Source organism: Alexandromys fortis, unplaced genomic scaffold (genome assembly GCF_014885135.2).
Source record: "Alexandromys fortis isolate MF-2015 unplaced genomic scaffold, M_Fortis_MF-2015_v1.1 scaffold_87, whole genome shotgun sequence".
Classification (NCBI taxonomy): domain Eukaryota; kingdom Metazoa; phylum Chordata; class Mammalia; order Rodentia; family Cricetidae; genus Alexandromys; species Alexandromys fortis.
Genome location: NW_026067971.1, coordinates 2,587,219 through 2,600,141, shown reverse-complemented (window position 1 = coordinate 2,600,141; position 12,923 = coordinate 2,587,219). Strand labels below are relative to the sequence as shown.

Genomic DNA, 12,923 nt, shown 5'->3' with positions numbered 1-12,923 from the left:
GCTGCTGAAATGCAGTAGGGGCTACACTCGCTGCTGAAATGCAGTAGGGGCTACACTTGCTGCTGAAATGCAGTAGGGGTTAGACTCGCTGCTGAAATGTAGTAGCGGGCAGCCCGGCTGCAGGCACCTGGACCTCAGCTGCAGCCCTTCTCCACCACAGTCACTGTTGCCTGCTGCTTTGAGCATGCACTGTCTAAAAGAACAGTTCTGCTGGAAGCCGCCCTGCGGGGCCACTGGCCCCTCCAGTGTCACCCTGCCATCACCCTGCATCCTCTATACAAACCCTTCAACCGCGGCATGATGCGCAAGAGGCTATGATCTGACGTCACTTGTGCTCGTCTCCTTTCCTGCTTCCTTTTCTGTCTTTTGATCAGAGTGAGCTGCTGCTGCAGGCTGCAGCGTTGACCGTGCTTTTGTATCTCTTCTTATCGTGTTCCTCCCAGAAGGACAGTCCTTACTCAGTTTGCCTAAACTCAGCCTGGTTAAGTCACACTTCCTTGATGAAAAATGCTCATGATTTCTGCAATCAAAACATTTCTTATTTTTCCAAACCATTCTTGTGTTTCTTAGCCTCATGAATGATGCGTGCATGCATGTGTGTGTGTGTGTACATGCGTGCGCGCGTGTGTGTGTTGTACCATAAGCACCTTAAGAACTGTTGTAGTTAGTTGTTTTTTTCAGTTTGACAAAGGTACTGTCCTGTGCGGTGAGGAACCTCAGCTGAGAAATGCCCTCACCATGTGGCACTCAGCACACAGAGTTAAGGCCTTTGGGGCATTTTCTTGATTGATGATGGATGTGGGAGGGCTCTACCCCCTGGACGCAGTGCCACCTGGACCTGTACCCTCGGATGGTAAAAGAAGGCAGGTTGAATAGACCCGCATGGAGCATTCCTCCATTGTTGAAATAAGGAGCGGCGGTGGGGCTGCGTCCCCAACACCCCGGCCGCTTGGCTAGCTCATGCCCGAAATAACAACACACAAACTGTATTCATTTAAGAACTGCTTGGCCCATGAACTCTAGCCCTTACAGGCTAATTCTCGCACCTGGACTAGCCCATTTCTAATGATTGTTTGTAAGCACCCCAAGGTGCACTTACCAGGAAGAGTCTAGCCTCCGTCCATCCTGGTGTCTCTGCTCCAGAGAGCAGAGCTGTCCGGTCTCTCCGGGAGCAGAGCAGAGTCTGACCTCACTTCCTCTTCCGCCCAGCATCCTATTCTGTTTATTCCACCCACCTATGTTCTAATCTATGAGGCCAAGCAGTTGGTTTATTACTTAACCAATGAAATCAACAGATTGATATATGACACTCCCACATCACCTCCATGGCTTTTGCTTCAGTTGTCTGCCTTGAGTTCCTGCTCCTGCCTGACTTCCCCCAGTGATGGACTATTACCTGGAAATGTGGGATAAAATGATACCTTGGAGTTGTTATGGCAGCAAGGTTATTCTACAGGAGCCCAGGGTGAGGAGCTAGGGTCAGCTGGGACGGTCTTTTAGCATCAGCCCTCCTTCTAGCAAAAAGCCTTAGTTTGGGGCAGAAACTGGTTCCGTGAGTTCGGAGTGAGGTTGTCTTGTTGAGTTATACTCTTGTTGACTTGTGTCTTCATTAAAGAAGGATTTCCTGGAAAATTATTCAGACTCTGCTTAAAAAACATGATATCTGTTGGCATTTTGGAAGCCAGCACCAGGGAAAGGAGGAAGGCTAGGAACCTTCAGTATGTACACTTCTGCTTCATTCCTGCGTGCTGGTGGGTTTTCTGCTGTGTAGACAGCTGCCTTCTCTCCCTGAACTCAGATGGGAGAGCCAGCCCTCAGGACTTTTCTAATGCGTGTGCTCGTCCCACTGTGAGGGACCTATCCTCACATCCCGATCTCACCCTGGTTTCTTCCCAGGTGTCCCATCTGTGTATAACGTCACAGTTGGCTCGGCAGCTCAGACCACAGCAGTGGTGCTAAGCACATAATCTGAGATGTCTGTCTGAACCCAAATCCGTTACGCATATTATGCAGTCTTGGAGTAATTAGAATGTCTTTTTTTTTTCTCTTTTCGGTTTTTCAAGACAGGGTTTCTCTGTAGCGTTGATGCCTGTCGTGGAACTCACTCTGTATATCAGGCTACCCTCGAATTTACAGAGATCCGCCTGCCTCTCCCTCCTGAGTGCTGGGATTAAAGGCTTGCACCACCACTGCCTGGCAGTTAGAATGTCTTTAATTGAGGATTAAATCCATGCATGGTCGGTGGTACAATAAGTGGATTAATACTTGCATTTAAAACCAAGGTGGCTTTGATTACATTTGCACCTGAAATAAGTCTAATGAGAGGGTCAGTAAGCCTGTCTGACCACATTCCCTTCTGCGCCCAGGGTGGAATCGAACCCTCTTGTAGTGCATACTCCTGGTCTAGTTAACTACAGCAGAAGGGAGGATTTGTTGTGTGAGATCTGTGTGGCTGTAGACAGATGGCGGAAAGGGAAGTTCTGTCCCATGTTTGCTGCTGTCATTGCGCTTTCTCTCTTGAGTGACACCCGAGATTAGAGGACAGTTCCGAACTTTGCTTCCATGGGCTCCACCTTCATCCTTGTTCTGTCCTGTGAACACCTGGACTGTCTGTGGAAGGACACTTGGCTGTGTTCCAGACTTGTTTTCCTGGCTCCCTTGAAGATTTTATACCCAAGCTAATCTTCTCAATGAGATGACAGATGTCTTAAACAGAGTGTGTCTCACTGTTAATTACTGTAATAGTTATGCAAATATTTTAAGTTTTAATTCTGAAGTATTTATAACCTCAGGGGACATTGCAGGAATGATATGGAGAATCTCAGGATGCGCTTCATTGTTCTCCACTGTGACTTCTTATTATTAAGGGACTTTAAGGTATATGGTTATCGTGTTTCGTAAGTCCATATAATATTGAGATTTAACATTCTTAATCTTATTTAGAGTTTTAAAGATTTCACGTTTGCATGTTACTTTCTCACTTGTGTGCACTAATATCTTAAGTTTATTGCAAATGACTTTGCTGTATGCAAGAGGCCTCAGCTAAACCCATTATTAGTGCAGTTCCCAGTGGCACCATGCTAGTGATGGAGAGGCTGGTGACGGTCACAGTCCTCCAACAGCGCGGTGAGTGACTTGTAGGGAATCTAATTAGACAACCAGCCTTTCTTTCCAGACAGAAAAACAGTGCGTGGTGCTGTTCTCCAAGGATTTCAGAACCATAGCACCCCAGGTGATACCATCCCCAAGGTGTGCACACACGGTAGGTAAAAAGAAGCAAGAACAGAGTCCGTGAAGTCTAATACCGTCTTCTAGCTAAATTTACAGATGGCTTTTTTTTTTGAGGGCCAGGCCTATTTAGGTCTTTGTTTCTTCATCAGTAAAATAAATACAATAATACTGCAAGCACAGCTCATGCTGGCATCCTGAAGCACCATTGGAAATGGCACTGCTGTCAGTGGACTTCACAAAGGGAATGGTGCATTTCATGTTTGTCATGAGCACATCTCGTGCTCTGCTTGCTCTGGATGTTGACTTCTGGAACTCACTTGTAGTTCTTCTCTGTGTGTGACAGGAACTTGCATCTGTCTTAAGGCTGTGCACATTGTGTGCCTATTTGACCTAATTTAAGCTCTACTGACCCTATGCTTCCTTTCCTCTTGATGTTTATCTTGATATGCAGTGGAAAAGTTGACATGTACATCCCATGTTGTAGCTCAAGAGATGAGTTAACTAAAATGTGTCTTCATTAACTCTAGAACCCTTAACTCATCATTCAACTTACGTTTGTTAAATGTTATCGAAATTAAAAGATCCTGTCACAATGTTTGTGACCAGAAGTAAGGAGTTTGGTCTTGCACTGAGCCACAGCCTCAGCCCAGACAACCCTTTTAAATGATGAAGAATTAATGTTCACTGTCAGACAGAATATATAAAAAACACACCATTGCCAGAGGGATCAAAGCAGAAGAATAAGGTGAGGGGGGCTAGTCTGGACTGCATGAGAACATGTCTCAAAAACAAACAAACAAACAAAAACAAAACAGGGCCAACAAGATGGCTTGATTAGTAAGAGCCTAATGACATAATTCAGTGCGTGGAGACTGTGGTGGAAGGAGAACCAGCTTCCCAGAGTTGTCCTCTAGCTCCCTGTTCCTGCTGTGTAAGCCCTTGCACACGGGCACATACACATATCATAGCCATAATGATGGAAATAATAATTAAAAAACAAAACAAACTGCATACCCTTTCAAGTATAAATGCTTATCATTGTACAGATAAATATAAACCAAAAGTATTAATAGTTAAAAATCAAAAGTGCGGTTTTTTTGTTTTAGTTTAGCATGCTGTATTGAAATCTGGCAGTCTTGAATAACAGCGGAAAAACCTATTTGACCACTTTTCTAAATTAATAGTGAGCATCCCAGATGAATTCCCAGTCTGTGCTTGTCTCTCGACTTTGGTCCTCTCTGCCAGGAAAATGACAATGCTTTGAGTTTTAAAGTTGATTTAGTTCTTTAGAAATCTTTTTTCTCCTCTATGAGTAAGATAGGAGACACTAACCAGATCTTTCCGTGAGCAGTGTTGTTATCAGGTATTATGTCAGTGTATTGGGTTGCTAGATGCCATCAGTATGAAGAGTACAAGTCCTTCCCTAGAGCCGCAGCAGATGAGACTGGGGATGCACAGTTTAACATGAAAGTTGCCCCATCGTGAAGACGACTGGTCTGCTCTGGCCGAGAGTTTCGGCTGCCTGAAGATTGTCGTCTACCTTGTGTCTGTTTAACTGCTCTCGGGGAAGAGGTGTATGGTTTCTCACCTGTTTGCAAGAAACAGTTTCTGTTCATACCCGTGCTCTCAGACGCTGGTTGCTAAAGTACACTGAGTGATAGTTTTTCTTTTTTGATTTTTTTCTTCCTTTTCTGTGTAATAAGAATGTCACAAATTTGGGAGCTCCAAACATCACTCCGTGTCACTCCCCTTTCCTAAATGTTACAGAATCCCTGCTGTCCACAGTCAGTTGGTGACTCCTGTATTCTGGTCTGGCTGCCCCCTGGGCAGGTCCTTACTGATTGCACTCAGGGTCAGTGACCAGGATCACATATGGACAAGGCTTAGCACGGACTCTGTTCCTGTGGTTCTTGTTCTCTGGAGAGGGCCAGGGACTGTAACTTCATAAGCACAGGAATATGGTCACTGGGCCACCAGTAGCATCTCACACATTAGGTTTCTCTGGGCTACCGTGCTTTTCTTTGTTGTGTACACACATGTGGGACCAGAGGCCAACCTGGGGCTTGTTCTTCAGGTATTGATCACTTGCTTTTTTCTTTTTTGGACAAGGACTCCCAGTCTCTCGCTGGCCTGGATCTCACCATAGGCTGGGCTGGCTAGTGAGCCCCCAGAATCTGCCTGTCTCTGCTTCCCCAGTCCTGAGATTGCAAGCCCAGCTTTTATTCTTTTTAACTCTTTGGCAGTTTGTTACTTTAGGTATGAAGTTTAATGCTTCCCACTTCCCATTCCCTTCTCTTCCCTTTCTTCTCTCACGGAAACCCTCCCTCCAGCCAGCCGTCTCCTGCTTTCTTGCCTGCTGTTTCTGATCTGCTGAATTGAACAAGGATTCTTGCATGAGTATAGGCAGGAGCTGCTTTCTAGTGAACAGGCTGTGACGGTGTTAGTGAAGAAAATGACACCCTTATTCCAGCCACCACCACAGTCCCCAGGTTGAAGGTCCCAGCCTTATACAGGCCATGTACAGGGAACTAGAGCTGCGTTAGTTAAATCCGCGAGCCCCAGCCATGTCCAGAGGACAGCTTCACACACTCTCTTTGTTCCCGCGCATGACTTCTGGGAGTCCCTCTCGCGCCTCATGCTTGCCTAAGCGACTGCCCAGCAGACCCCTCCAGCTCACTCGCGCTCTCCCTCTCTCTTTAATATTTCTCCTTATTTTTCACAGACAAGACAGCTTAGGTTTAAATATGACTTCACTACTGGCAAATTACTTATCTATTCCATATTTAAAATTTTTACCGGAGAGGCTTATTAATAGGAAATAACTCATCCAGTTGTGTGAAAACTCAGTAAGCTAAAACACGGGCACTGCAAATGTTGCCAATACCGGAAAAACAATGATTTAATGTTTTCTGTTAAAATATCCCTTCAAGTGCAAGTGCATGAAGATGATATGTGCCCAGCACAGCGTCATATATAAGATTCGAGCTGAGCTATGTAAGCCGGCATGTGTGGCTGTGTTAACACTGAACAGTGAACCTCAGCAGCCAAGTTCTAGTCAGCTTCCTGCTTCCTCATGAAGTGCACCAGGTGCACTCTGGTGTCTTGCCCAATTCATCAGGAGTCCCTGGGAACTTCTGGCAGTTTTATTCATGCCAGATCTTAAAATTTGTAAAAACTGATAAAATTAAGTGGATGTCTAGAGATTTCTCTATTTTCGTTGCTCCCTTAAAACTTATTTATCATGATGTATTATGCATGCGCCCGTAGTACACATTAGGGGACAACTTGTGGGTGTCATTTATCTCCTTCCACAGGTGACTTGCTGATTGGATTCGGGCCATCGTGTTCCTCAGCTGGCACCTCTACCTGCTGAGCCTTCTCGCCAGTCCAAAGTCATTATCAACTAAATTGGCTTTTAGATATTCTAACTCTACCATTCTGTGGAGGATGCCCATCTGTCTTACTGTTCCTCCGTCCCCGGGCTAGCCTGTCAAGTAGTCCCTGTGGGTGTGGGTGTAATGGACGCAGGCAGTGTCTTTTATCCTCTCGCCACCATTTTTCTCTGGACTCACAGTGTCACACACAGTCTTAAAGTAGTGTTTCCTACGTCATTCCCTTGCTCACGCACAAATATTCATTAAAAGACTGCATTTTATTTTTTCATAGAGTACAAAATAATGCTATTATAAAATGTGTGCTTAGGAAATGATGCTTTCCCTGATATGTTTTATGGGTTGTTTTAAGTTTATAAGGGACTTCCCCTTGCTTACTGGCTTCCCTTTGGTTTTATAGAGGCTGCAAGTCGGGCCATTGTCCAGTTCTTGGAGATCAATCAGAGTGAAGAAGCCAGTAGAGGCTGGATGCTGCTGACAACCATCAACCTGCTGGCATCCTCTGGTCAGGTGAGCGCACAGCGATGGTGTACTGTCTTGGGGTTTCAGTGCTGTAGTAATCATTTCTGTCCTGCACGTTCTGCTTCCGTGCCTCTCATGACAGCTCCATGAGGCTGCAGTGTTTCCATTTTCGTCATGTTACACATAAGGATACCATTATGGAGCATAGTAGGCAACAGGAGGGACCACTGGTGGCCCAAGGAGCTAGCCAGCAGTGGGCATACCCAGCGTGTGTGTGACTCACATTAGAAAAATTCTGGCTTTGAACATGCACTCATGTAATATCTGCAGCTAATAAATAAATGACACAATATTTATGAGTATTTCTGATTTTTACAGGAAGTAAGGAAGACTAACATCTTGAGTTTCAGAAGGATGTTTTCACCTGATTATCTGACCTGAGACATGTTTAATGTACTCATGAGTGAGACATTTGGACACCTTAGTTTTGTATTTGACATCTTGGGATGTGAAGGGTTTTTTGGTTTCTAAATCTGGAGTATAATTACCTATTAGGAGGAAAACCAGTGTTCACTATCTGTTGTCTAAACTCAGTGGACTTAGAAAACCCCAACGTTCTTAACAATGACGCTTACTAAAGTCACCGCAGAAACAGGGGGTACCTTTAGCAACTGCAGTCTTAAAGTGCTGACTAGCCTGAGCCCTTGGTGCTTGTACTTTTCCTCGGAACAGCCTGTGTTGTCTGCCCTCACTGAAGATGCTTAGAGAACCTGCCAGACCAACTTATCCTGATTTTCAGAACTTACTGTTTACGTTTCAACCTAGAAAGTGGTGCATCTCAGACATCCCCTGAGTCCCGGGTCGGGGGGCGTCCACTCACCATAAATAACAACCTTCAGGTAGTGCTTGCATAGACCACCATGTCAGTGTCTACGGCTGCACTGGAGGACTAGCAGAATTCCCAGTTCCTTCTGCCATTAACTAGAGCTGCAAACACCTCTATACCACAGTACCCAGATTCAATTTAAAGCACCGTATCCTTATGTGCTATTTAAATATTATCGTTGAAATGAAATAATTGTTATCAATACTTCCTATGTGTTAAGTTTTAATTGAAATGTTTCTGAAAGTTACTAATACTTTTTATAAATGCTTAATTAAGATCTTTTTATGGTGAGAGGGCTGCCCTAGGGGGTAACACCTAACACGACAAAAAAAAAAAAATCACTGGGTGGAGATGAACTTAGACTCCATAAATGGCTAGCTGGCTTTTCAGCTAAGAAAAGAGCCTGCCATGGTGGTCTGCAGCCATGATCAGGAGGCTGAGACAGGAAGTTGAAAAAATGTGAGGCCAGCCTAGGCTAGCCTGTGAGTTAGGGGCAGCCTGGGCTACATCATGAAACCAAGTCTCAAAAAAAAAAAAAAAAGAAGAAGCAGCCAGTGGCGCCTCAGTCACTTAAAACGATGACAAATACAGTACCGTTTGGATGCCAAGTCGTGCCTCAAGTGCACCGGTAATAAGATGAGAATGGGAAACCACAGTGCTTTGCATAACGGGAAGGGAAAGCTAGTGAGAATGACTGGAAAATGATGCATTTAAAAAGCAAATCGCGCATTATGCCTTGAGCTGCTGTTTTTGTTTGAGAGCCGTTTTCTGCTGGCACCAGTGTGATAGCAAGATGACTGTAGTCTTGACTCAACATGCAAGAGGCAGATAAAATATAGCATAAAGTACGGTGATGAGCCACGTGTCGCTCCTCGACAGTAGAAATGCCGTAAACATTGTGAGGTTGAGGGTTAGAGGAAAGAATGGGATTTGGGAAACTCGGAGAAATGACAAAGACTTGAACTACACACTAGCTACGTGGTGGCATGTGGGGTTGAGAAGCCACAAACCAAAGCCAAGGAGGCAGCGAGTCTGCAGGGAATGGTGATGTCTACGCAGATGTGGGCCGGACCTTTAAAGCCTTGTTCTCGAAACTTCTCCTCCTCTCCACCCCCCACCCCCACCCCAGGACTGTATCTGATCGGTTCATCTCGCATGTGGCGTTCTGATTGGTTTCCCTGCTCCCTCTCCTCTGGCTGTTTATGATCTGTGCTGCTACAGGCTAATGATCTGAATTCAGTTTCTGTTCTTGTTTGTTGGTGTTTCATTGAGTGTCTGCCACCAGTTTAAAAAGAAAAGAGTCAAGCTAGAGTGTGAGGCCATTCTCGTGGATTACTGGGCGTGCACCCTCAACTGGCTCTCCACCTAAAGCAGGGTATGTCAGTAATGAGCCTCGATTGCTGTCTTTGTGAGGACCATGCAGTGTTGAGTCTGAGGTGTAAATGCCACACCCTAAGTCATCTTTATTGAAGCTTTCAAGCACCTGCCATTTTGGACTCTATAGTTCTTCAAATATGTGGTCTCACATCCCAAGTGACTTCAGGTGGTGTTTCCCCAACTTATTTAGTTATTTGTAATTATCTGTTTCATTTCAGACATTGTTGATTCTTCCCATTCATATTGGGTTGCATGTACTGCTATTGTCAGTGGAGGGTTTAGATCAGAGTTGCTTAGGGGTCTGTCAATGGTTATAGTCCTAGTCATATGGTCCTTTGAAAGGGAGGGATTCCTAGTCCTGGCCTGCAGCTTCCCATGGGCTGTCTTACATGGCCTAGTCCAGTGATTCTTGGCCTTCCTAATGATATGCCCCTTTAATAACAGTTCCTCATGCTGTGGTGATCCCTCCCCAGCACGATTAATAAAATCTCAGAGACAGAAATTGGGGTTCAACCTGAAGACCAGAAAAGCAAAGCAGCCAGCCACTCTTACTTTGACCTCAGTCTGGACTTGAGAACCTGCCTCCAGGAATCTCGGAAAGAGACTTTGTCTGAGCGCTGTCTCCTCTTGTCTTATATTCCTCTCTAGTGCTGGGATTAAAGGTGTGCACCACTAACACTTGGTTTCTATGAAACTAGTGTGTCTACTAGGATTAAAGGTGTGTGTCACCACTTCCTGGTCTGTAAGGCTGGCCAATGGGGCTTCTTTACTCTCTGATCTTCAGGCAAACTTTATTAAAATACAAATGAAATGCCACTACACCCCACTACCTACCACCGTAAAATTCTTTTCTTTGCTACTTTGTTACAGTAACACTGCTCCTGTTATGAATAATAATGTAAATATCCTGGCTTTCTAAAAGTCCTAGGCGAACCCTTGTGAAAGGGTTATTTTACATCCCAAGGAGTTGTGAGCCATATGTTGAGAACCTCTGCCCTAGATACTCAATAAATATGTCTGATGAGAAAGTAAATAAGCGAATTGAAGATATTGCCGGTCCCTACTATAGTCTAACTTTCTGCCCCACTGCACTGTGGATTTTTTGATAATTATATCATACTTCTTAGCAACACTGAAATGATTCCTAAAAGACTATTGATAATTTCGTTTTGTAAATCTCTGAAAATGATAGCAAATCACGTGTGTCTCTCAGATGTCCTTCCCACCCAAGACCATCCCGACAAAATAGAGATAAACATGGTAGTAAAACAGATGTCAGTACACTGTTTAGTGGCCGGTGAATCTATTTACTGATTGAGTCATTTATTTCTTCCGATTGGGATTGGACTCGGAGCCTCTTGTCTCCAAGGAAAGAATTCTATCCTAAGGTTTTCTCCAAGCCTTGTTCTAGTTTTTTCTTTTGAGACAGACTCTGAGTAAGTCTCTAGCCTGGCCTCAAGGTTACCTTGTTGTCCAGATAAAGTTTGACCTTGGGATCCTCCTGTCTCCACCAAACTTAACTGTTAGTGTCTGTTGTATTTTAGCTGCCGTCTTTATCCTGAACTGTATACACAGTTCTCTTCATTTGTGAGAGAGAGTCAGAGAGAGAGAGACAGAGAGGAGAGCCAGAAGAGGCCCTGGAGATTAAGTAGTTTCACCATTTGTGGTATTATGTCTTTTTCTTAAACTCCTAAGGTTTATGTTCTGTGAAACAAGCCTCTTAATAAATAAATATATTTAATAAGTTACTTACTTCACTGTAGCAAACCACTGTTAGCATTTGATTAGAGCAGATTTGCCCAAATGGCAAATTGACTGTTTCTCAGTCTGAAGCCGGTTTTTAAATCTTCCCTGCATTCAAGAGTGAGCTTGGCTCATATATGGCGCTCTAGCCCATCTTTGTGACTACGTTAGCTGTCCCAGCTCCAGTAATTCCATCTCTCTACTCACTTCGGTTGGTTTGTCTTCCAGAAAACCGTGGACTGCATGACAACGATGTCAGTGCCTTCCACCCTGGTTAAATGTCTGTATCTGTTCTTTGACCTTCCACATGTGCCTGAGGCAGGTGGAGGTGCCCAGAATGAGCTACCTCTAGCGGAGCGCCGCGGACTGCTCCAGAAAGTCTTTGTACAGGTAAGCGGGCACTCACCTTGCGGGTTGTTTCTGTGTCTGTAAGATGACTAGAGCATTTCTTACGTAGATGTTTTGTCTTCTTCTAGCGCGGGTTCTCACTGTAGGCCAGGCTGACTGCAAACCACAACCTCCTGTCTCAGCCTCCCAGGTGCTGGGATTATGGGAATGCACCCCCATATTTGCTTGCCTGTTTTCACTTTCATTGGTATTTATTATGGTGTGGCTTTTCCTCATAATTGCATTTTCTTGCAGAAGCAATATGAAAATGCATTCTGGGGATGTTTGAAGGTGTTAGTGCATTTGATTCTGCAAACAGGTCCAGTATCAATGATGTTTCTAAAATTAGATTGTTAAGGAAATAATTTCTTGCTGAGTTTGTCATATTGAGATTTGGGAAATGTCTTATAATAACAAAAAACGCCATGCAATTTTTATTTATAGATAGGATTTGCCAGGCTTATAAATATTCAACTTAGAAAATAGTGATTTATACTGGCTGCTGCCACTTCCTATTGTCTATCTACTGGCTTCTCCTGCTGGACTTCCAACTGTCTACTGCCACCTCCTCCTGTCTCCTGCCAACTCCTCTGAACTTTGGGAATTCCCTTCCCATCACTGCCACTGTTCCTTTATAGCACTGTGTTAAATGAAGGTAAAAGGCCTTTTTTAAAGCACCGTCACATACAGCACCCCATGGTCTTCTGTGGGAGAAAAACTTTTAAGCTTCAAACATTTAGAATATAGTCTGTCCATGGACCTAATATAATTTAAAAAACAAAGTAAATAAAAACAAATGACAAATACGAATTACTTGCACTTGCGTGAGGTGGCTACAGTCTTCAGGAAATGAGAACAAGAGATGTGGGAAGGAAAGCTGTAGGACAGGGTTCTAGGGAAGGTTCCAGCCTTGTAAGATTAGAACCTGTAGGTCCATTGACAGCAGTGTGTTTAGCTAACACTACAGTCTGTCACTTCCTGTGCTGAAGATTATGAATTTGATGAGGTTTTTAGAAACTTCAGTGCATAGTGCACTAACAACACCGTTGTATCTAGGTTTCTGAAGTTATGTAAGCAAGGATATAGTTTTCTTATCTACAGAGTGAAAAGTGTGTGTCTACAGGTTTTGAGTTTGAGCTGTAGTTCTCTGCTCAGCACAGACTAGATTTTACATAGCGACTTGCTGCTGTTGCTGCGAGAGCAGCGAGACTAGAGGACGGTGGGTCTGTGCTGTGGGTGTAGATGCTGGTGGCCCGTGTACCTCTCGTTGTCTTCTCTGCAAGACCTCAAGAAGGCGCTACTGCAGCAGGTTGGAGCCTGGGACACTAAGCCAGCTATAAAGTAGACTCGCATCACCAAACAAAATGCTATCTCAATAAATATTTCAGGGCCTCAGTTTGTTGAGTGCTCGTTTGTGAGATAGGAAGTCCTGGGTCTTCCTGATG

The 12,923-nt window shown here is 44.4% G+C and overlaps 1 protein-coding gene across 8 annotated transcripts in view; it reads left to right on the top strand.

Annotated features, from left to right (window-relative positions):
- Wdfy3 (WD repeat and FYVE domain containing 3) overlaps window positions 1-12,923 on the top strand; it is a 225,497-nt gene that overhangs the window by 97,789 nt on the left and 114,785 nt on the right. For all 8 annotated transcript variants that reach the window (XM_050155577.1, XM_050155582.1, XM_050155580.1 and 5 more), the window contains 2 exons: window positions 7,024-7,133; window positions 11,320-11,481. In XM_050155577.1, coding sequence (XP_050011534.1) covers window positions 7,024-7,133; window positions 11,320-11,481 — 272 coding nt within the window. The remainder of the gene's footprint in view (window positions 1-7,023; window positions 7,134-11,319; window positions 11,482-12,923) is intronic.